Raw genomic sequence first — 25807 nt, 5'->3', positions numbered from 1 at the left:
TTTGAAACATTTTCTAACTCTTTTTAAATAAAAAGTGATTTTATTGTTCAAGGCTGGGTCTGGTAGTAGCTAGGATCTGCTTTTTAAAATTGGAGTGATTACTTTTTAAGTAGGTTATTGTTTTCTCCAGCCTCAACCTTTCATCTGTGTTCTTGTTCTACATTTTCAGCTGCTGTCAAGACAGTTCTGCTTGGAGGTTGTGTTCCTCTGAAATATCTTTGAATCTTGTCTTATTTTTCCTTCCCATTTTTTATCGTTCTTAATTCAGCAGTAATGTTAACGACTGCTAGAGTTCTATGTGTCACGATTACGAAGGTGCTTTGACAGGTACTTGTGACAATCTAAGCGACTGGTATCCTGATTACTAACAGCATGGAGACCAAGGCTCAGGTAGTAAGGGGTGCAGAGAGGGGTTTAGGTCCAGTGTGTCTGACTTCTAGGCCAGTGTTCTTATTTATTTAAGTTTTTATTTATTTGACTGCATTGGGTCTTAGTTGCGGCATGCGGGCTCTTCTTTTGTGGCGCACAGGCTTCTCTCTAGTTGTGGCACACGCAGGCTCTGGAGCACGCATGAGGGCTTAGTTGCCCCTCGGCATGTGGGATCTTAGTTCCCCGACCAGGGATCGAACCCACGTCCCCTGCATTGGAAGGCGGATTGTTAACCACTGGACCACCAGGGAAGTCCCTAGGCCAGTGTTCTTAACTAGCAGTCTGTTTTCTCAGTGAGTGAAGGAGAGAATGAATGAATGGTTTTAGGTTTCTGGGTTATTGCATTACTTTTCAAGTAGGTTGCTCGATATCTTCTTCTCCATTCTATCTTCTCTAATCACCAACAGTGTAATTTATTTAAATATTGGTTTCATGACATCAGTTCGCCTGCTGAAGAACCCATAATGGCTTCCCTTTGCCAACTGGATGTAGTTCATGTGCTTCAAGTCTGGCTTTTAAGGCTCCATTCTAACCTATTCAGCTGTATTTCCCACTCTTCTCCAACTGGGATTCTTGCCTGCCTATCAAATACTGCAGTTTTGTCATATTCATTACTCCTCTGCCTTTGTGCATGCTGTTCTTTCCCTTTATCCTTTTATTTATTTAAAAAAAATTTTTTTGTGTGTGTGTGGTACGCGGGCCTCTCACTGCTGTGGCCTCTCCCGTTGCGGAGCACAGGCTCTGGACGCGCAGGCTCAGCGGCCATGGCTCACGGGCCCAGCCGCTCCGCGGCATGTGGGATCCTCCCGGACCGGGGCACGAACCCGTGTCCCCTGCAATGGCAGGTAGACTCTCAACCACTGCGCCACCAGGGAAGCCCCCCTTTATCCTTTTAATAGCCTAGTTTCAGTCCCAGTTTCATGAAGTTTTTTCTGGCTGTCCTGACTCAGGATATTTCTTTGAGATTTCATCACATTTAATGAGTGTCACAAACTCCATAATTATTTATTGTTTTTTGAGTATGTGTCACATCGCCTCAACCAAATGTTACATTTCTTGAAGGAAAGGGCCACTTTCCTTATAGTACGTAGCAAAACTCTTGACTTTTGTATTATACTATCTTTGTAATAAAATGGATTGCTTCTACAAGGGCCCATGTTAAAATAAGAACAGTGACAGTCCTGTTTCACTCTTGTTGATGTCGCAGAAGCTTCTTTTTGAGTTAGACCTTCAAAGTTTAGTTGTACTATAGTCACATTTAACCATTAATTTGAATTTTCATGTTGGCAGTGTTGACAAGGAAGGGGAAAAAAATATCTAGTCAACATTTAGAGTGAAATGGAAATGGATAGTTTTATCCTCTTAATCCTGGAATAGTAGCCACAGTCCTGGTGAAAAACCTAGTCTATTTGCGAATCATGTCTCATTAAGTTGGCTTTATCTGGTTATATTTGTGTTAGTTGTTATGAAACTTAAGATTTTGGATTTTATTTTTTTTAATCCTCAGGCCTTTTTTGCTTATTATCTTCTTAGTAGTATGTCTAAATAAGATAATGTTTTTAGCTCTCAGTATGTGTGACAGCATTCTGACCACATTGGAGTCCCATTTGAGCCATTACTATGAATGTATTAACATGTATCATATAGTGTCAGTGGGTTTAGTCTACCAGAAGAATGTCGTTGTAACCATCTGTCTTCAATAGTTTGTTTTTTTTTGGGGGGGGGGGCACGTGGCACGTGGCACGGGAGATCTTAGTTCCCTGAGCAGGGATTGAACCTGTGTCACCTGCAGTGGAAGTGGGGAGTCTTAACCACTGGACCACCAGGGAAGTCCCTCTTTAATAGTTTTCTGTGGTAAAGATGTGCCAAACAACCTGGGTAATTTATTCTAAAGGCAGCTATTTTGGTATTATGTCCTTTTGAAATTTTTAATATTTAGAGTTTTAAAGTATGAGGGTTTCAGTGTCAAACAAAATGAGTTGGATGTTACCCTGCTTTTTGAGAACTTAGATTCATAACTCAGAAATAATACAATCAAACTATAAGGGTCATGCTGAAAGATCAAAAATTAAATTTCAGTAAGCATAAAGAGTGTCCAGATTAAGATATTTATGTGGAATGAACAGTTTGAGGAATGAATGAGGAAGATTAAGTATTGAATGTTTAAACTGGAAAGTTTGCCACCTGTTTTCCTTTTATCTATTGAAAGTTTCTTTCAGGAGGTAGAATTTGAAATACAGAAGAAAACATGGGGGCCAAGGGTCAGGAATGGTCATTCAGTGTCTTTTTTTTTTTTTGCCATACGCCGGCCTCTCACTGCCGTGGCCTCTCCCGCTGCGGAGCACAGGCTCCGGACGCGCAGGCCCATTGGCCACGGCCCATGGGCCCAGCCGCCCCGCGGCATGCGGGATCCTCGCGGACCGGGGCACGAACCCGCGTCCCCTGCATCGGCAGGCGGACTCCCAACCACTGCGCCACCAGGGAAGCCCTCAGTGTCTTTTTTATATTCATCTTTATGTGAAATTGTACTCTGGACTCTCAAACATTTTTTTTAAACAAAGGAGATGTTTTAAATTTTTAACTACTTAAACAGAGTGAAGAATTTTTACTTTTTAAGAACTAGATATCAACCTACATCTTGGTATCTTTATTTTGTCTGAGATCAAAGTTGGTACCAGTGCTTTCCTCTCTTCTCTCCCTCCCTCCCTTTCACATTGTGTCTTTTTTAGCACACTGAATGATAGGCATCATAATTAGGTGATCAGCGACTTGATTGGTTTTTTTTTTTTGAATTTTTTTTTTATACAGCACGTACTTATTAGTTACCCATTTTATACACATCAGTGTGTACATGTCAATCCCAATCTCCCAATTCATCACACCCCCACCTCCACCCCCCGCCACTTTCCCCTCTTGGTGTCCATACATTTGTTCTCTGCATCTGTGTCTCAATTTCTGCCCTGCAAACCAGTTCATCTGTACCATTTTTCTAGGTTCCACATATGTGTTAATATACGATATTTGTTTTTCTCTTCCTGACTTACTTCACTCTGTGACCGTCTCTAGATCCATTCATGTCTCTACAGATGACCCAGTTTTGTTCCTTTTTATGGCTGAGTAATAATCCTTTGTACATATGTACCACATCTTTATCCTTTCGTCTGTTGATGGGTATTTAGGTTGCTTTCATGTCCTGGCTATTTTACAATAGCCAGCCAATAGTGCTGCAATGAACATTGGGGTACATGTGTCTTTTTGAATTGTGGTTTTCTCTGGGTATATGCTCAGTAGTGGGATTGCTGGGTCATATGGTAATTCTATTTTTAGTTTTTTAAGGAACCTCCATACTGTTCTCCATGATGGCTATATCAATTTACATTCCCACAGCAGTGCAAGAGGGTTCCCTTTTCTCCACACCCTCTCCAGCATTTGTTGTTTGTAGATTTTCTGATGATGCCCATTCTAACTGATGTGAGCTGATACCTCATTGTAGTTTTGATTTGTATTTCTCTAATAATTAGTGATGTTGAGCAGCTTTTCATGGGCCTCTTGGCCATCTGTATGTCTTCTTTGGAGAAATGTCTATTTAGGTCTTCTGCCCATTTTTGCATTGGGTTGTTTGGTTTTTTAATATTGAGCTGTATGAGCTGTTTATATATTTTGGAGATTAATACTTTGTCCGTTGATTTGTTTGCAAATATTTTCTCCCATTCTGAGGGTTGTCTTTTTGTCTTGCTTGTAGTTTCCTTTGTTGTGCAAAAACTTTTAAGTTACATTAGGTCCCATGTGTTTATTTTTGTTTTTATTTCCATTACTCTAGGAGGTGGATCAAAAAAGATCTTGCTGTGCTTTACATCCAACCGTGTTCTTCCTATGTTTTCCTCTAAGAGTTTTATAGTGTCTGGTCTTACATTTAGGTCTGTAATCCATTTTGAGTTTATTTTTGTGTCTGGTGTTAGGGAGTGTTCTAATTGCATCCTTTTTCATGTAGCTGTCCACTTCTCCCAGCACCACTTATTGAAGAGACTGTCTTTTCTCCATTGTATATCCTTTCCTCCTTTGTCATAGATTAGTTGACCATAGGTGAGTGGGCAACGACTTGATTGTTAAGTGGATTTTGTGTTTTTGTTCTTACTGTTTATCTAGTTGAATGGTGGCTAGCATTTTAACGTGAATTCAGTATTAAGCAAATGAATTTTTGCCATGTTTTGCAAAGCCATAGTTACATGGGTAAGTCATTTAGCTTCTAGAAATGTGTGAACGAATCGGATGAAATGCTACCTAAAGTTTGCTCTTTCATTCTACCAGTACTTATACAGTCAGTTCCTGTATTAAAATGCTGATATTTTTGTCATTTAATTTTGTGATTTTTTTTTTTTTTTGGAGAGAGTTCTAAATTTTCTTAGCCTATTTAAGGCCTGAAAATCTACACCTTATAGAATAATAGTCAGGAACTACTTAACATTAGCATAAGCAAGCACCTCGTCAGAAAAGCTTAGTTATAGCATATTTTGGTGGTTACCTTCAACTGTTAATAGAACACAGCTTATGGGTTAGGAAGAAGTGTTTTATGCTTTCCCCTTAATTTAAAAGGGCTAATTGGGCAGACTGCATACTAATTTTGTTCTATTTCTATTTGGTGGCTAACAGATGTCATTAACTGACAGTGTAAGGCAATTGGGTCATCTGCTTTGGGTTTCTGAAGTAAGGTAATGGGAACAGATAATGAATTTCCTTAATATTTTTTTCTTTTTCCGTATAATTGTTCTTTTATGGGATAAAATTTATCATACGTGTGTGAATTTTTAGATGCCATTTGTAGTTATAGTGATTCTTTGAGCATCTTATTTTAAAATGTAATACCCTATGTACTTAAAATTTTTTCACCCACTAAAGTGATGGATTTTCCGTAAATCACCTTTCTGTGTTTTCCTTAGTAAGCAATATACATTTGTGAGATCCTAGACTGGGGTTAGGAGTGAAGTCTGTTTCTGTATCAGGGAAATAGTTTTCTATTCTTGTGCAAAAACTCACAGACCCTCAAGGGGATTACTTCTTAGCTCTTGGACTTCCATGTGTCCTGCCAGCAGAGGTCACCAGTTTTAACATCTGGTGAAAGATGTTTTGTGTGAATTGTTTCTTTACAGGTTTTGTTTAGATTTGATGTTTATGATTTTCTTGTTGGTATTTATAGGATCTTCTCAAAGATACATTTAAATGAAAAAAAATGGAGGCAGAAGATCTTATATAGTCTTCTGCCATTTTGGCGCAAAAAGAGGGGGAGGAATGGAAAGGAGGATACACGGGATGGAGTGTGTGTGTATATTTGTGTATGTATGTTTATATGCTCAAGGTGACTCCAGGAAGATACACAGGAGACCAGTAGCAGGGGTTTGGGGGATGGGGTTGAGGTGAGGAGATCCTGTGGCCAGATGTGGGAAAAATTTATTTTCACGTATAATCTTTTGAACTGTTGGAATCTTACTATGTTAGTATTACCATTTCAAAAAAAAGTAATGATTGTGAAAGAGCAATCATTAAGAATTCTTAATCTTTCTAGTTCTTTCGCTTTGGACTGTCAGAAGAAGAGAGAAAACTATGTAAATTTCTCCCATGCGTTCCAGCCAGTTCTTAAAGAGCTGGCACTGTGTATATTTTTGCAAACACTTATTTTTATTTCTCAGATTTGTTGGCAGAATTAGAGTCACTGAATATGATTAAAACGTGTTGTTTCTGTGTCATGAGTGGGTCATCAGACCAGTAGAATTATTTAGTGATAGTGAACTGATGATTTTCGAGTTCTATCCAAGGTTGATAATTAGAAATTAACTCAATGCAAACTTTAGAAAGCGATGTTGGTTGTGAGAAGTAAATAGGTGTTGCCTGATTTCAAAAGTGTTGTTTTGCCAGGGGTTTGGAAATTGGGTGAAAATGGGGGTTCTCATAGTTTAGTAGTTAATTTCAATAATTATGGTAGTCTTTGGTATAATGGGATTCGTGGAACTGTAGATTCTGATATTGCATGCATCCTAACATGACTTGTGAATTTGGATGTATGTGTTATTGACTTCAAGGAGACAGATATATTAGATTTTGATTCCATTTTGGGTTGCAATTGGTGTCACTTGTAATTGTGTCACTTGTAACGTAAGTTTTCAACTTAAGTTAGAACAATCTCCGGGAGAGAGAGCGCCTGTTTCTGTGCATCTTATTCTGCTGCACAGACCTGACGCTAGCCTTTCCGGAGGGCAGTGCTTCTCTCTTCAGTGATTAGAGGGCCAAGTAGGGTCTGTGTCTGACCTTTGGCAGTAAAGTCTTCCTGTAGGGTGTTACTGTGGCAAAGAGCTCAGCCTCTGGAGCCAGGCATACCTAATTTGTATCATGTCACCCCAGCTTATCAGTTGTATGGCTTTGGGAAATTGTGTAACCACTCCAGTTGGTTTCCACTCTGACAAATGGGAATTTTTCTCTGTAGAGCAGTTGTGAGGATTGAAATGTGAATGTAAGGCAGTTGTCATAGGGCCAGCACATAGGAAGTACTCAGTAAATGCTAGTACTTGGTGCTTTTGTTAGCTGCAGCAGCAACAGCTGAGGAGAGAGACAGAAAAGTGACACTGCTTCTGCAAACTGTCATGGCTTTCTGTGGCAACTGCAGAGAATGGGATGGTTAACATTCCCAATTCAGAGGGCTACAAATGCATTTGACGACTGAGCTTTTGTTACTCACTCTAAAATGAGGATGTGTACTGTGGAGCTTTGCTGTGTCTCTGATACATACGTTGTTTTACAGTGATGTTTTGTGTTGAATTTGGTCACATCTTGATAAGATGTTTCAAGAAAAAAAAAGTTATTACCTTTTAAAAAAAAGAAACGTCTTTTTGCTTTTTGGAATGGAATCACTCTTCCTTTTCCGCAGTTTCTGGGAGATCCAGCACTGTTCTGGCTCTCAGTGGACACTGCTTGGATGATCATTTCAAATACACATTCTGAAAATTTTGAGTTAGACTTTCACTAAGAAATACGTATGACATAACATAGGGTATGTATATGTAAAAATACTGAAGTAAGTTTTCAGGAAATTTTGCTTGTTTTAATATGTGGTACACATTTTCTATACTCTTTCATTTATAAACATGCTTCTTTAAACTTGTAAACTGATTCTGTTATTTTACAGGTAAGAATGATTTCATTATTCACTGGATTTAGAAAAGACTGGTTCAGAGGAGTGTGGTCTTTATGGATTTAGAATTAGTACTCAAAATTAAAAACAAAGTATTATTCTGAACGATAGGGCATAGGTAAGTTACATTTATTGGTGCTAATGTTTTTAGGTAGTTTTCTGAGGCTCTGTTAGGATTCTGAAGTTCTAATGCCCCAAATTTTGTAAAGTATACGTACAAAGGATAAGGAATTTTGCTTGCTAATAAATTTGAATATAAATGACTTTTTTGGAGGGGTAATCTGCAAACAGCTCTGGATTAAGAACCTTGGATGTCTCTCATAAGAGCGGTAATTATTAACAAAGGAATAGCCATCATACTAAGTTTCTTATATCTCATTAGGAAAGAAATTTGTATAATTGTTTTGTACTATTTAAAAACTAACATACATACCTTAACATATTGGCTGCCTGAAGTTACACGATTTGATTGAATATTAAGCATCTTTCTATGACATCTTTTTTTTTTTTTTTTTTTTTTTTGTGTGTGTGTGTGGTATGCGGGCCTCCCTCTGCTGCGGCCTCTCCCGTTGCGGAGCACAGGCTCCGGACGCGCAGGCTCAGCGGCCATGGCTCACGGGCCCAGCCGCTCCGTGGCACGTGGGATCCTCCCAGACCGGGGCGCGAACCCGGTTCCCCTGCATCGGCAGGCGGACGCGCAACCACTGCGCCACCAGGGAAGCCCTCTATGACATCTTTAAATTAACATCCTGGCCTATGTCCACTGGTCATCTGTTTCAAGCACAGACCTCTACTTGATTGTTATTTGTTGACTCTGTCTCAATAGGCAGGGCCTTCCTTGAGGACAGTTGCATTTCACCCATCTTTATCCTCAGCATCTGGTCCAATTCCTGGCACGCTGTAGACTTTGCATTCATATTGAGTTGAATCCTTGAGGCTGTCTGAATGAGGTACAGGTTTCCTAGTACAGACCCTTACTTCTTTGAGGGTGATTCAGATATACAAAAGTAGAAAAGGGATCCCTCCATTTTCACAAATTCATTGACCCTTGGATTCATCTTCTTACTGTAAGACTTGTGAGGGTCTGCTTGATAACCTAGCATCCTGTTTTTGGTGTCTGTAGAGACAATGAATATGTTCAAAACCTGGGTTAAAAGAAACAAAGACCTCGTCCTGACGTTAGCAGTTAAGCTTGATTTTGGGGTGTTGTGTGGACTTGTCCGTGTGTTCCTGATACTCATGCACTTCTTTTAGTTTATTCCCCCTTAGTCTTTTTTTTTTTCCTAATTACCTGATACTGATAATGCCTTTCTTGGTTGGCTCCTGGTTCTTGATCTTAGCATGTGTGTTCAGTCTGTGCATCTACTGGTGCTTTCCCCTTTGACCGTGGCCTTCCCTTAGGGCTTAGAGGAGATTTACACTCCATGCCCTTTGTCTCTTTAAACTAGCCATTGCTGTACACTTGTAAAGCAGTTAAGGCCCAGATTGGGTCTTAATTCTGACCTCCTCTTCTTCTGACCTGTAGCTACCCACATTGTAGCATGGGGATATCCTATACTTTCTGAGTTTCTGCTATTGAGTGTAGGCTGGCAGTGGCGTTACATTTTCATTTAATGATATTAAGTCATGATGAGACAGAGGTGGAAGATAGAGGAGGGTCAGAGCTGAGGCAACATCCTCTACTTCTAGCTACTGTTGAAAATATCCAGGATAATCTGAGATATTGGGTGTTTGGAGTGGAGGTTGGAGATAAGTGGTCTTAGTAGCTGTGATTCTGTTATCATTTGGAGCCTTCCAAAGTGACCCCCCCTTCCTCCCCCACCCCCAGCTTTATTGAGATATAAAAGATGATCCTTTTGTCAGAGGGAGATAGTTGAGTTGTTTTCTGGAAACCAGGGAAGATAAGATTTTCAGTTTTAAACTTTGAACTACAGTGGTGTTTCAAGAAATATTTGTAGTCAATACATAAAAGTTTAAAATTCAGCAGATTTAAAAAATTACTAAGGATAGTACATTTAAAAGATTAACATTTTCACTTTCCTCTGAACATTGTTGAAACTGGCAAGGTACTATTAAATGGAATGAACAGAAAATTTATCTTAGAATAAGCTTTTGTGTTTTTTTACCCTTTGCCTACTTGTCTGCCTGAGAGTACTTTTGTTTAAGTAGATAACTAATCTTTCATATCCCTATGCTCTTTGCTTGTTGTATTGGGTATGTTTTCTAATTTCTTGCTTCTCTACTTGGTTTGTTCCTTTTTTTGGAACAAAAAAGGTAGGATCATATACTCTTGTGAATAGCTGGCTGCCTTATTTTATCTAGTCTCATTTGCCTTTCTTGCATTTTCTTCATGCATGTTTTGCTAGTAGATAACATTGGTTGGTTGGTTCATTTGGTCTGACAAATAAATGTAGAAGTGACTTCCTATAAGTGAGAACTGGTAGTAACAAGAGAAGTGGCTTTTTTGGTTTTTTTTTTTTTTTGAGATTGTGCATAATAGCATACTAACGATCTTTTGATAAATATTGTGATAAATTCACATGGTATAATTTACAGGAATGCATATATGGTATTATAGAATGCACGGCAGAAACATTTGTACATACTATTTTGTAGGCATATGTAATGAGTGTTAGTTTCCTTCCCTTTTCTCTGTGGGTTTTCCATCACACTCAGTATAAAATACAAATGTTTTTCCTTAGCCTGTGAGGGTCCCACCACCACTCTGCCCTTTGGCCACCTCACAAATCATATCCTATTTCATGGCACCCTTCCCCTTGTTCACTGTGCCCAGCCAGACAAGCTCCACACCTACAGAACAAGCTTGTTCCTGTCTCAACGCCTTAATTGCTTTGCTCTTTGCCTCAGGCTTTGCCCTGAGATTGTCATATGGCTATTTCTTTTATGTCATTCAGATTTCAGTTCCAATGCCACCACCTCAGAGAGGTCACATAGAGGGGTCACAGTGAAGTAGCTGCCCAGTCTCTAGCCATTTTCTTTCTGTCACATAGTACTTATCTCTCTCTCTCTGATAGCCTTAATTGTTGATTTATTTTTTTTTAAAGTCACCTCTGTAATTTAAACCCCCTGAGAACAGGGATGGGCTCTGTCTTGTCACTTGGGACCTAAAACAGGACCTGGTAGGTGTTCAGTAAATATTTGAGTGAATTGTTTTCTCAGGAATGTTTTCATGACCAGCTGATAGGCTTAAATTAGTTTGTCCTTAGTAGAATACTGGAAATAATTCATTAAAAGGTCAGCATTTAGAGGAGTGTTGGAAGAGGCTTTACTATCGATACCTTGGTATCTATGTTTGGAAGCCCAGGGACATATGTGAGTGCTGTCCATTTTTCTTGGAGGAACATACTTATAGATGGTGTTTGAATCAGGAAACAAAAAATATAGATGGATAATTGATGAACCAATTTGAGTATGTGCATGTGTTAATAATAAATGTTAGATTTTAGTAGGTTAGTACTTCACCTTAACATACATATTTCATTCAAGAAAAATGATGAGGGCTAGATAACCCCGTTTAAGTTTTGTGCAGGTTCAGGAGATTTTGTAATTTACCTTTAGTTACATTTACCTGTGATTTTCTGTCTTGAGTAATCATGGTCAGCTTCCCAAGGTTGGTAGATGACTGAGAGTTCTTCTAGTTGTACGATAGATACCTAGTTCAGACTGGCTTAAGCCAAAAAGGGAGATTTATTGGTATATGGAATCCAAAATGGATTGAATAACTCAATTATAAGGAAGAACATTGAGCCAGCCAGACTTTAGGGGACAGCTAGAACCAGACCCATTTGAAAGCTACCAGAAATCTTTGCTAACAACCTTGCTTTTTTTGTTTGTTTGTAGATTCGTTTCATTTTCTCATAGTAGATTTGCTTTCTTTACCAGGAGGAAAATATAACTTGCCATTGCCAGTTTTTATCCTGTTTTCTCCTGCTGTAGAGTAAGGATTACCTCTTTCTCTTTTTCATTTGGAAAATTCTTGAAGCACTGGCAAGTTTGATTTGGGAAGGTGCCCACCATGGCCATAGGCTGTAAAAACTATGGCTGTCCCACGTACTTGGTGAGAGTGGGGGGAATGAGAATTGAGTGTAGACGGGAGCTCTGGGCAGACAGACTCTTCCCTTCCTGCCTCCCCTGCCTGTTTCACCCCCACAATATGTGTGTCCATTTATAGTTGGGGAGGTTGTGCCTTTAATCCACCATGGATTGTCAGATGAAATTTTCCTTTAACCAGAACTGGCACTTTTTTGGGTTTTTTTGCTCTGTGGTTCCCAGCCTTTTCAAATACAGATCCATTTTTTTTTTAACGAAAAATTGAGGTGTCCCTCATGTGGTAGCAACTGTAATTTTATGAACTCTGGCTAATATCGGTATTCAAATGGATTTGTTTTCTCAAAATGAGTTACATAGTAAACAACTTGATACTGTTTATGTTGGCTTTGTTTTTAACATTACTTCTGTTAATTTAACAGCTAATAGAAGCCAATATTTGAGGGCAGCTGTTAGAAAATTGTCAACAGGTTAATTATACATATTTAGGGGATATTTTAATCTCTGAGGAAGATAACCACCTTCATCCTAATCAGGTAGTTAAATAATTTTAGTGTGTAACAACATTAACAAGTTACATGTTCCCAACAATTATTTTGAGCAATATTTCAGCAGTTCACTAAAATAAGAAAATGGTTAGCCATGTAGGAAAAGCCTTTTGTGAGCCAAAAGATAGTAATCTTTCTGGACTTCAGTTGCTTCATCTTTAAAACATTGAACCAGGTCTCTGAGGTCTCTTCTGGAGTTAATGCTCTTTGACCCTGTGATTGCACATATAATTTAAAAATTAGGTCTGTGTTCAGCCAAATTAAATGGAAAATGTACAATACTGATCTCTTGAGGTTAATCATTACCTGAACTATTTTTTCCTAAAGAAAATACTTGCATTTCTCTGACACCTTTGAAAAAGTTAGCTATAAAGAAAATACTTTTTAGATGTCTGAAGAAGAAACTTCTGTTCTTTAATCAGGTAGTCTTTGAGCTCAGGTGCATTTGTTACATCTGATTTCATTGTAAATTAAAAGAAACAGCACCAAACAGTCTGAGAATGATTTTTCTTTAATGCCCTTAATTGTGTGATTGCTGACTGTCAAAGCCAATAATTTTTCAGCAGTTCAGGTTTTACTTTGCTCTGTGTACTACACGTTTTAGAAGTTGTACCAAAAGTATATGTCTTAAGTACTATGAGAAAATGCTGTTCACATTCATAATTTTTTAAATACTAAAATAAGTTTCAAGTGTTGCCCACATTAACTACTAACTGAGAATCTATGTATACTAAAATAATTTACAGTGGAAATAGATATGTGAGTGGTATAACAAAAGGAGAGGATATATGTTAGGGCATAAGGATGCCAAACATGTTGATCTTTTCTGGCAAACAGTTTGGTTTATGTGTAGCACATGATTTGAAAGCTGGAGAGTGATGAGAATGCACAGGATAGGTAAGTAGGGATCATATCATGAAATGACTTCTTTGCTGTGATAAGGATTTTGGACATTCTTCTGTGACAGGAAACTAGTGAAGGACTTTAAGCAGAACTGCAGGATTATGTTTTATCCCTGGATATAGTGCATGAAGGATAACATGATGGTTTCAGTGGGAAAGGGGCCTAGCTCTGGGCTGAAGGGAGAAAGTTGAGCTGGTAGTGTTATTGGTGAGAGTGACACCACATATTTCTGAGAGTCTTGCAAACTCGTCCACATTTCTGAGTTCTGGAAAAAAAAAAGGCAATTGGAAATTCAGGAGAGAATGGAGCATCCAGGTTTTCTTCTCTCTGGCTTGTTACTGCTCTTCTTTTTGTGGGGAACAGGGGTATGAAGACTAGGGGCTTGTGGGGATGGGGGATTAATTTGATATCCAAACGGTTAATGGACAAAATAGGGACAATGCAAGGAGGGGGAAATTGCCCTTGTCATCATGGTATTTTTTTTTTTTTTTTTTTTTTTGTGGTACACAGGCCTCTCACTGTTGTGGCCTCTCCCATTGTGGAGCACAGGCTCCGGACGCACAGGCTCAGCGGCCATGGCTCACGGGCCCAGCTGCTCCGCGGCATGTGGGATCTTCCCAGACCGGGGCACGAACCCGTGTCCCCTGCATTGGCAGGCGGACTCTCAACCACTGTGCCACCAGGGAAGCCCCATCATGATATCTTAACTGAGGGATAACTAAATTAGGTACTTACACAAAAAAATAGATTGGTATAGTACTACTAGTTCATGAAGAGTCTAGTGGGTGTAATTTTTATTGAATTCTAGGTTAGTGACATTTTCATATATTTTCAAAGCTTTTAAAAAGAGTTTATATTAGTATAAAAGTCATTAGACTCTCAGTTTGATAACTAGGAAGTTAATCTGAATTAAGTACTGTTTAACATTACGTAAATGCTTTTTAAAAAACTTATTATTTTGAAATAGTTTTAGATGCACAGAAGAGTACGGGGCTGAGGTTATGGATACTTAGGGAAGAATACCACAGAGGTGATGTACCTGTCTTATATCAGGGGTGCATGTCAGTGTTTACATACAATAATACTATCAATTGTTATTGGTGATGTTAACCTTGATCACTTGGTCAAGACCGTTAACCTTTTATCTAGAATTGTTTAGACTGGCACTGTGTACCACACATGATTTAAAGTTTTTAGTAACCACGTTGAAAAAAGTGATAAGAAACAAGTGAAATTAATTTTTAACTAGTATGTTTTATTAAACCTAATATAACTACATTATTATCATTTCAGCGGGTTTATTCATTATGAAATTACTGTTTTTCTGCTTTCCATACTCCATTCATTAGAAGTAAGTCACTAAGTTCAGTCCTCATTTGAAGTGTGAAGGACATTAAGTTCCACCTGCTAGAGGGGAAGGTATCAAAGAATTTGTGGACATGTGTTGAAGTTACCACAGTTATTAAGAAATATTTTGGGGAGGTACTCTGAGGATGTGTAGCGTTTTTTTCCTTAAAGTTTTGCCCAATAATTTTAGCATTCATCAGCGGGACATTGTTTGCAGCAGCAATTACTGTGGTGTTCTAATGGTGACTTTCTAATTCCCTCATACCTTCTACATGTATTAATTGGATTTTTCTGTACAAATGTGTTCCTTTTCCCTCATTTATTTTTTTCAGTCGAGTATGTGCATGTGGATCTGTAGATATTTATTTCGTTATTTGGGTTATAAATGAATATCATTTCTCCTTATTTTGTTGCTCAGCTTGTTCCAGCTTTGGCCACTGGGAACTCATCCAGGCTGCCTCCTGCACCCTTTCAACATGACCCATCCTTTGTTTTTTTAATCACTTGCTTCCTGACATACAAGATGCTCCAGGTTCATCTTGTATTTTCCCTTTCCTAGCCCTGGAATCAGCCATTTCTCCAAGAAACCCTGGCTACCTTTTACTGGAATCACAACAAAATTTTATTCTAATTCTGGAAGTAATGTCTTTATACGGATTTTACAGAGTGTCAGTATTGGCTTGTGATTCTACAACAGATTTTTCTTATGGTTTCTGAACTACGTTATTCACTCAGCAAACTTTTAAAAAGTGTTTATGTGCCAGCATTCTTACTGGGGATCCAGGGTCAAATAAGACATGGACATTGATCCCAAGGAGTCTAGATATGAGAAAGCAGATCTTTTTTTTTTCTTCTAACATATTTTATTGAGTGCCTCTTAAGTGCCAGGTACTGTGCTACAAGTGAACAGGAAATACTAAGAACTGGAGCAGGATAGTGTAGGTTGCTTTTAGAAACACATGGGAGGGATTCTTAACCCACTGTTGGGCCAGGTGGAATGTGGAACAAGTCTTGAAAAATGACTAGATGTTAGCCAAACGTGGAATTGAATGGAGAAGTAGGGGAAGGGAAGCTATTCCAAGAGGAGGAAGAGCAGTGCCACGACCACTGGGGATGATGATACGTGAGGTAGGTCTAGAGATCCCTGTGTGGGATGGTGGTGTTGGAGAAGATGGGAGCAAGTGGTGGCAGGATCGTGATCATGAAGGTCTTGTGGGTAAGCCAAGCTTTGGAAAGTTGAGGGACCTTTTCAAGGAGTTTGAGTTGGAGGGTAATGTGATCAGATCATCCTGCTGGCACCTTGGAGGGTATGCTGGCTTTCTTGAGGGTCTTGCCATGATAGAGGTGTGAGGTGAAAGTCTTAACTAAGAACTGTGTTGGTAGTTCTCAGACTTCAGTGTGGATCACCTGGAGAACTTGTTAAAACATGTGTTTTTTTTTTTTTTTTTTTTTTTTTTTTTGCGGTATGCGGGCCTCTCACTGTTGTGGCCTCTCCCGTTGCGGAGCACAGGCTCCGGACGCGCAGGCTCAGCGGCCATGGTTCACGGGCCCAGCCGCTCCGCGGCATGTGGGGTCTTCCCGGACCGGGGCACGAACCCGTGTCCCCTGCATCAGCAGGCGGACTCTCAACCACTGCGCCACCAGGGAAGCCCTAAAACATGTTTTAACATCTCTCAGCCCCACCCGCAGTTTCTGATTCAGTAGGTCTGGGATGGGGCTGAGAATTCGCATTTCCTTGGTCAAAGAAGTAGTGATTATTTTCTGTTCAATTGTAATAACTTCAGTTCAGACTCTTGATACTTTTTAAGGATTAAAAATAAAACAAAACTTTAAACCAGACTTATTTAGGGGGAATCTGTGACCATTATGTATTTTATGTGTTTATACAAGTATATCTGTGTATAGGAAGTGAAGTTGATAACTGCTTTGAAAGTGATTTGACTAGGTAATTAATTCACATTGTTCAAAATTCAAAAGTGTTCTTTCTCCTGTGCTTCCCCAGTCCTCCAAGCCACCAGTTACTTTCCTGGAACCGAGCAGTATTATCAGTTTCCTCTGTATCCTTCCAGAGAAATATATATAAAAGCCAATAAGTGCATAATTTACACTCTCTTCAGTATTGTTTTAAACACAAATGATAGGATACTAGTCACTTTGCTGTAGTTTACTTTTTTCACTAATGTATTTTAGATCTCTCATCAACACCTGAAGAGGTCCCCTCCTCTTTTTTAATGGTGGTAAGGTGTTTTATTGTATGAATATACCTTAATTTATTTAACTTGTTCCCACAGTTGATGGATATTTAGGTTGCTTCAGTCTGCTGCTATTACAAACAATGTTGCAGTAAATAACCTTGCTGTATCTGTCTTATGTATGTGAGGATATCTGTGTGATGAATTACTTGAAGTGGAACTGCTGGATCAAAGGATATGCGTGTTTGCAAGTGCTGTAGCTACTGCCAGACTTATTCCAGAGGCTGCCCCAGTTCACACCAGTGCTCCCAATGTGAGTCTCTTTGCCCACACTCTTGTCAACATAGTGTTAACCAAATAAAACAGTTTTGCTTTTTGCTAATATGATAGTAAAGATGGCATTTAATGTCCTTCTAATTTGTTTTTTATTTTGAGTGAGGTTGAGCATCTTTTTATATATCTGGGTCATTTCTTTTCATGAACTGTTGTATTTTGGACTCTTCCACCATTTTTTTATTGTGGTATAACTTGCATAAGGTACAGTACACACATTTTAAACTCAGTAAACTTTGTTTCAGTTGAGGTATAATTTCCTGTAAAATGAACAGATCTTAAGTGTACAGTTTTGATGAATCTGACAGCTTTATATGACCATATAACCAACCCATCCTAGATTTAGAGCATTTCCATCAAAAGTTCCTTCAGGCTTCCTTTCCATTCAGTTTTCCTTTCTCCCTACCTCAGGCAGTCACTTTCTAATTTCTCTTACCATCAACTTAGTTGTGTCCATTAATTTTTAACATGTTATAAACCAGTGTAACTACTAAGGTCAAGATAGAGAACATTTCCTGCCATCCAGCAGGTTCCCTTGTACTCCCCCTGTAGTCAGTTATCTCTCCCACCAAAGGGAACCAGTACACTGACCCGTGTCCACTATAGATTCATTTAGTAAATCTGTGAGTCACCACTATGTTGTGTCAGTGTTTTTGTTTTTTCTCATTGCTATGTATGGGAATATAACACTATTATTAATTTTATTTTGGAGGGACAGATATTTCGTCTTTTCAACTTTGGGCTATTTGAATAAAACTGCGGTGAATATTCATATATATGTATTTTGGCAGATCTAAGTACTTACGTTTTCTTGGTATATTAGAAATGGAATAGGTGGGCTATAGTTAGTTATAGATACATGTCTATTTAACTTTAGTAGATACTGTCAAACAGCTTCTCAAAATGGTTGTACATTTACATTTCCAGTAGCAATGTCTGAGAGTTCTGGTTGCTTGTATCTTTGCTAAAACTTAATACTTGTCCTTTTAGTTTCAGTCATTCCAGTGGTATCTTATTGTGATTATAATCTGACATTCCATGGTGACAGATGATGTTGAGTGTCTTTTCATGTGCTTATTGTTGACACATGTTTTTTAACTGGGTGATGGGTCTTGGAATGACTTGTAGGAGTTTTGTTTTTTTTTTTTAATTTTACTTATTTTTTTTATTTATTTTTGGCTGTGTTGGGTCTTCTTTGCTGCGCGCAGGCTTTCTCTAGTTGTGGTGAGCAGGGGCTACCCTTCGTTGCAGTGCGCGGGCTTCTCTTGTTCCGGAGCACGGGCTTTAGGTGCGTGGGCTCAGTAGTTGTGCCTCGTGGGCTCTAGAGCGCAGGCTCAGTAGTTGTGGTGCACCTGCTTAGCTGCTCTGCAGCATGTGGGATCTTCCTGGACCAGGGCTCGAACCCGTGTCCCCTGCATTGGCAGGCAGATTCTTAACCACTGTGCCACCAGGGAAGCCTAGGAGTTTTGTATATAGTGTGATTAGCCCGTTATGTTGAGTTTGCAAATACGTTATTTTTGTTAGTTTGTAATGTGTCTTTTACTTTTGCTTGCCTGGCAGAAATCACAGGGGGCAGACTTTAAATAAAGCAGACTTTATTTTGATCCAAATTTTCATTATTTCAAAATTGCCTCTCAGTTTTGTTGTATACTTTTGAAAGGCTTTCTTCATTCTGAAGTTACCATATTTTAATGATTTTAATGTGTCATCAGATGTATGATATTTTGTTATTTTGCATATCCCCATAAAATAGGAAAAATGCTGTTAAACTAAAATTTTTTTCTTTACCTCTTAGAATCTGTATCTTATAGTATCTTTTTGTGTTATATACTACTCTTCCAGTTAAATGAGAGGAAAATATACATGAAATAAATTGGTTAGAGTATTTCCCCTAATTTTTCACTTTTACAGTAGGACTTCCAAGTCACTTTTTGACTTACTAATGTTTCTCCATTGTCTTCAGTGCCACAAAGAGTGTTGGTCGGGGGGTGGTAGGAGCACTTCTTCAAAGAATCCAGAAAAGAACTAAAAACCATTGGTGCTTTGCTCTTAAGCTGACTTTGCAATTAGGTAGACCTATTTTATTTTTTTATTTTTGCTTTAGGAACTGTTGTAAACATTTCTTTTTCTCCAGCTCCTGCACCTCTTCACCTTAACTCTGATATGTAGGGTTTAAAAGAGTGGTCAACTATTGTTTCAGCTTCCCAAGTTGCTGACCTCCATTCTGCAAATGTTGATGCTGGTTGCATAATTACAGGCAAGGACAGATACGACGTGATGCTAGCTGGCCAGCACTAATTGTAAGAAAATCCTTACTTTGGACTCCATGTCTTACATTTAATGAGTACAGCAAGAAATCAGAGAAATACATTTTTTCTAGATTGATCAATTTGAATTATTATTTCCCTAAGTTAAAGAAATCAGATTGTCCTGTTCAGTAACTAATTTTTTGTGTATATACGTAAATATATAAAATTTAGTTCAGAGAAGGCCAAAAAACCCACCAAACACCCTACTATATGTGCTGCTGAACTGTTTACTGCATTCTGAATATTCACAGCCTTGGCCAGTGCTGCTTGGGAGAATAAGTGTGGTGCTGATGGTCATTTTACAATGATTACCTTTTATGTAGGATTATACATGTTTAGTGCTGAGGTCAGAGTCTCTGACTTGCATTTTACTAATTGAAAATGGAATTAACCTAAGTGGTTCATAAGATACATAAAAATGTGAGGTAGATGCAGGAAATCATCTGTTTACCTACTGCTTATAGAAATCTTTCTTTAATAAGGGTTTTGGGAAAAAGAAAACTTAAAGGGCACATAGACCAGCTAAAATAACCACATGAAAAGTGAGAAAGGCCAAGAACTGGCTTGGGTATCTGAGATAGTAGGTGGCAGAACTATCAGAAAAGTAGCAAAGCATAACTTAGTAACAGAAATGGAAAATTATGGTGTTAAACATTTATCAAATTTTAAAAACCAATGTGTTTGTGCACATTTATGTATATGATTGTTGTTTAACTGGCTTTGATTGTTTAGTACTTAATTATACATTTATAATTTTTTAAGCTTCTAGAGTGTTATAGACTAGGTTTGTTTTATGATTTAGGACTGAGTTTAAAATTACAAAACCCAGTAATTGAGAGCTTGATGAAAAAGGAGAATTTATTGGAAAGTATCTCATGAAATTTGGTGTGGGGATATGTTGTGGAATTGGGAACAGAGTGAGAAGGACTCAGTGGAAACTATTCTGGACATAGTGTGATTCTTTCTCTCTGCAAACTAGATACTTCTACTTATCTGGTCCACAAATCAGCAAAACAAAGCTTCCAGTAGCTCTTTACTTTATATTATTTGGCTAAGCTAGAGAAAAGCACTCCTACTTTTTGTTCTTTCCCAATCCTTTTTTCTTTCTTAGATTAAGTAATGTTCTTGGGTCACATGGAAATCTGACTCTAGCCATGCTCTTAACCACTACTTAATGTTATTAAGTTAAGTTAGATATAAATTCTGAGGTTAGATACGTGAACATGATGGTATCAGTGACTGTGACCCATTGATTACGCTTCTGAAAAAAAATTATTTAAATTGAAGTATAGTTGATTTACAGTATTGTGTTAATTTCTGCTGTACAGCAAAGTGACTCAGTTGAAAAATTTAAACATGGTAAATTTAGCATGTTAAAATTAAAACATGTGAAATTTCACTGAAATAAAATGTTGAGTCCTTGTGAAGATTATGTATAACTAGTGTCTTTGAAACTCAGCAGCATAGCCACCTGGGTTTGGGGCTAGCGTAGCTTGTCTTAAAAACATGAATGGTCATCATCAGTCTTTACCAAGCCCCATGTACCAGGTGGCTGCAGTAATGTTATTTGCTTAGAGAGGGCTTTCTTGGTGTCATAGAAATACTTCTCTTATAATCAGTATTTACTCCTGATTGTAATTATACATTTATTTGGGTGACTTTTTCTCTTACATGTGTTTCCCACTAGAATGTTAAGGGCTGACACACCTTTAGTGCTTGGAAGGGGTATTATAAATGCTTATATTAAGAAAGAAGAGAGACTGGATATAAACTCATGCTACTAAAAATGTGATGAGAATTTTTTGTCTGCGTGTTTTCAAGTAATTTTCATTAGACTTGTCGTTTATGTTTGTATAAATTATATACATTGACTTTTACATAGTTTTTCTTTTTAATAACTCATGCAAATCTCATAACTGTCAAATGTGCTCTATTTTCAAGTATAGGGTTTTTGTTTTCAAAAGTGATGCTTTAAATTGTGCTGTAAGTGGTAATTTACATACCATTTTAAAAGGAATCTTTTTAGCATTAGAGAATTGATGTAATTTCAAGAAGCTTGTTCATGCAGTTCCTCAGCGGCAGGAATCAGGCCCAGTGTTTTAAATCCATGATGGGAAATGGATTTCTTCTTTTTTCCCATTGAGAAAATTCATCTGGTGCCACATAAGTAGAAAATACCCTTGTCACTACAGGAATTTAAAAAGAATTCTTCCTGTTCTTTTTACATTTTAGAGCTGGAAGTCTAAAATTCTAACAGGATATCTCTACATTGAGGCTTATTTTTTTTTTCAACTTTTCTTTTTTTTTTTTGCTATCAAGACAGTTTTATTGGAAACATTATACTTCCAAAAAGTCAACATTAGATTTAATGTTTTTAAGCAAACTTTTCATTTAACTACAACATACATGGAAAAGTACACAAGATTTATATTTGTTTGTTCTAAAACAATTACATCCTTGCAGTTATAACCTAAATTTTAGTAAATATTGGATAAATGTTTTTTTCCACAATATTTTGTTTCATTTGTCACCATGCAGTGCCAATAACACCTTTTTACTTTTTGCATGAAATTTTGCCTTTCCCTAAGTGGATTCACTTCAAAGTGTTTTTTCCTTTTTCCCTTGTACACTTGTTCGTTTTTTTAAATGAATATTTAATTTAATTTATTCTTAACATCTTTATTGGAGTATAATTGCTTTACAGTGGTGTGTTAGTTTCTGCTTTATAACAAAGTGAATTAGCTATATATATATATATATATGTGTATATATATATATACACATATATATATACACCCATATTCCCTCTCTCTAGCGTCTCCCTCCCACCTGCCCTATCCCACCCTTCTATACATTGAGGCTTTTTGAATGCTAATGATTAAAAAATTTTTTTATACCTTTAGTTTTGCAGGTGAGGAGAGATGTCCTCTTAGTGGCCTCAGTAGTTTAAATGTGGCCTATAGGATGGACGTTCCTGTTTCTTGACTTATTGTATGTATGTAGAAGAATATTTGTTTAGTATTACTGCAGGGAAGTAAGGTTAATTTTCTGGGTTTATATAATCTTAATGTTGTTAGTGGTTGTCCAGTGGTGCCACAGATGATTTCCCAGTCACAGCCACACCCAGGTCTGTTGGGTTCTTAGCTCCTCTTAGTTGCTGCTTCTGAACTGTCTTCTAGAAGCAACACCACAGCAACATGCAGGATTTTCATTTCTTAATATACAATATGGAATTTAGGAATGTACCACTGCCAGAGTTGTAACTTGTTCTAAATTCCTGTACTTGAACTGGAATTTGCAACAGGTTTTTCTTTAGAAATAATGTTATAAAAAGTGTTTATAGTTCTCCAATGGTAAATCTTATTTACTCCCTAGCCATATAAATCGTTTTACTGAAAACTGCCATGGTGGGAACTTAAAGTATATGAGAAAGATAGGTTGGAGTATTGAGGTTATGAGCCAACTAGAACAAAATACCGAGTAAAGATAGTATTTATGACTTTTACAATAAACTGTTGAGGCATACTTTAGATATAATAAAAGGTATCCATTTGAAGTATTTATATAGTTCACTGAATTTTGACAAATAAGTATACCTGTATAACCACCACAGTTCAGGCCAAGGCTCATGTTCATTACAGAGAAAGTTCCCTGTTCCCAACTGCAGTCAGTCCTACTCTTCACCCTGATTTGCTTTCTAACACTACAGATTACTTTTGCGTCTTTTAAAATTTTATATAAATGGAATTCCATTCTGTTTCCTGGTAGGCATAAAAAAAGATGTCCATACTTTAATCCACAAAACCTATGTATTTTTTACCTTACATAGCAAAAGGGATTTTGCAGATGTAATTAAGGGCCTTGAGAAGCGGAGATTATCCTGGATTATATAGGTGAGTACAATCTAATTACTTGAGTCCTTAAAAACTAGTCTGAGAGATGACTACTGAAGAATGGTCACAGAGATACAATTTAGCAAAGTAGGCTTTGAAGATTGAGAAAGGGGGCCCTTGAACCAAAATGTGGGCTGCCTCTAGAAGCTGGAAAGGTCAAAGAAATAAATCTCCCCCTATAAGCCTCCATAGAGGAATGTGGCCCTACTCTTACATCTTAATTTGAGCCCAGTGAGACCTGTGTCAGATTTCTAACCTACAGAAGGTAATACTTCTCTGTCGTTTTAAGCTACTAAATTTGGGGTAATTTGTTACAGCAGCAATAGAAAGTGGTACATACACTTTTCTTTTGTGCCTGCTTTTTTTTTTTTTTTTTCCCCTTCTCCTGTTTTAAGATTCATCATGTTGGGACTTCCCTGGCAGTCCAGTGGTTAAGAATCTGTTTCCACTGCAGGCGGCACGGGTTCGATCCCTGGTCAGGGAACTAAGATCCCGCATACTGTGCAGCGTGGCCAGGAAAGAAAACAAAGATTCATAGTGCTAGTTGTCTCTATCATAATTAGTTCCCTTTTATTTCTTACTACCATTCCATTCTGTGGGTGAACCACAATTTTTTATCCATTCACCTGTTGATGAACTTTTATATTGTTTCCAGTTTTGAACTATTAAAAGTAAAGCTACTGTGAATGAATATTTGTGGACAGGTTTTTGGACATAATGTTTTCACTTCTTTCCACCTAGGAGTGGGATTGCTAGGTCAAGTGGTAAGTATATGTTTAATTTTATAAAGAACTGCCAAATTGTTTTCTAAAGTAGTCGTTCCAGTTCACATTCCTGCCAGTAGTTTCTCCACCTTGGAAGTTTTAGCCTTTTTTTTTTTTTTGCGTTATGCGGGCCTCTCACTGTTGTGGCCTCTCCCGTTGCGGAGCACAGGCTCCAGACGCGCAGGCTCCACGGCATGTGGGATCTTCCCGGACCGGGGCACGAACCCGTGTCCCCTGCATCGGCAGGCGGGCCCTCAACCACTGTGCCACCAGGGAAGCCCATAGCCTTTTTAATCTTAGCCATTCTAGTGGATGTTTTGTAGTATTTCCTTGTGTTTTAGTTTTCATTTCATTGATGACATTCATATATCTTTTATGAACTGTTTAAATATTTTGCTCATTATTTATTTGGGCTGTATGTCTTAACATACTTGTTAGTTTTTTTTATATGTTTTGGATATAAGTCCTTTGTCAGAATTACATAGAATACTTTTTCCAGTATATGGCTTGCTTTTTCATTCCTTTCATGTTTTTTTTTTAAGAGTCAAAAGTTTTAAATTTTGGTGGTTTAATTATAAATTTTTTTAATGATTTGTGCTTTTTGTGTCCTAAAAAATTCATCTTGTGATGTCTTTTAGAAGTTTTAGAGTTTTTAGCTTTTACATGTAGGTCTGTGATCAAATAGTAAATCACTTTGATTTAATTTTTATGTATGGTATGAGGTAAGCTCATTTTTTTATTCCCCCCCACCATGTGAATACCCAGTTTTTTCAGTACCATTTGTTGAAAAACACTATCCTTTGTCAAAAAACACCTTTTGGGGGCTTCCCTCCTGGCGCAGTGGTTGAGAGTCCGCCTGCCGATACGGGGGACACGGGTTCGTGCCCCGGTCCAGGAGGATCCCACGTGCTGCAGAGCGGCTGGGCCCATGAGCCATGGCCGCTGAGCCTGCGCGTCCGGAGCCTGTGCTCCGCAACGGGAGGGGCCACAGCAGTGAGAGGCCTGTGTACCACAAAACAAAACAAAACAAAACAAAAAACACCTTTTGGGAGGGTTGATTTCTTGTGATTTTCTATGTACCTGATCATACAGTCTGTGAATAAAGATAATTCATTCTTTGTGATTTGTATGCCTTTCATTTCTTACTTTATTTCAACTGGCTAGGGCCTCCAGTACTTACAGTGTTACAGTTGGTGATACAGGACATTCTTGCCTTGTTCCTAATTTTAACGTCAAACCATTCTGTCTTTCATCGTTGGGTATGATGTTAGCTACAGGCTTTCATAGATACTCTTTTATCATTTTGAGGATGTTTTCGTCTGTTCATAGTTTGCCGAGAATATTTATTGTGAATGGGTGTTGAATTTTGTCAGAGGTTTTTGCCGCATATACTGAGATGCTCATATGTGTTTTCTCCTTTATTATTTATCACTTACAAATGTTAAGATATCCTTGCTTGAATCCAGAGTCATGATGTACTATACCTTTTTTATATTGTTGGTTTGATTTCTTGATATTTTGTTAAGAATGTTTTCAACTATGTTCACAAGGGACATTGACCTACAGTTTTTGTTTCTTTGCTACACTCTTTGTCTGGTTCTGGTATTGGTGTAAAGCTAATTCCAGAAAATAAGTTGAGAAATGTTTGACTTCTCTTTTTTTTCAAAGAGTTTGTGTAGGTTTGGTATTTTCTGTAAATGTTTGATACAGTTCACCAGAAAAATCATCTGGGCCTTGTTTTCTTTGTGGGAAGGGTTTATTTTATTTTATTTTATTTTTTATTTTTTTTGTGGTACGTGGGCCTCTCACTGTTGTGGCCTCTCCCGTTGCAGAGCACAGGC

At 37.9% G+C, this 25807-nt stretch overlaps 1 protein-coding gene across 4 annotated transcripts in view; it reads left to right on the top strand.

Moving 5' to 3' along the window:
• The window catches only part of TBL1XR1 (TBL1X/Y related 1), a 185990-nt gene that overhangs the window by 5626 nt on the left and 154557 nt on the right, over window positions 1-25807 (top strand). The window contains exon 1 of one of the 4 annotated variants that reach the window (XM_028491335.2): window positions 16835-16980. The exons of the other annotated variants lie outside the window; for them this stretch is intronic. Within the exon in view, the coding sequence (XP_028347136.1) occupies window positions 16905-16980 (76 nt within the window). The 5' untranslated portion in view covers window positions 16835-16904. Of the gene's footprint in view, window positions 1-16834; window positions 16981-25807 lie in introns of those variants that run through there. 4 annotated transcript variants of the gene reach the window in all.

This window comes from Physeter macrocephalus, chromosome 1, assembly GCF_002837175.3.
Source record: "Physeter macrocephalus isolate SW-GA chromosome 1, ASM283717v5, whole genome shotgun sequence".
NCBI classification, from domain to species: Eukaryota; Metazoa; Chordata; class Mammalia; order Artiodactyla; family Physeteridae; genus Physeter; species Physeter macrocephalus.
This window is presented reverse-complemented; position numbering and strand designations above follow the sequence as displayed.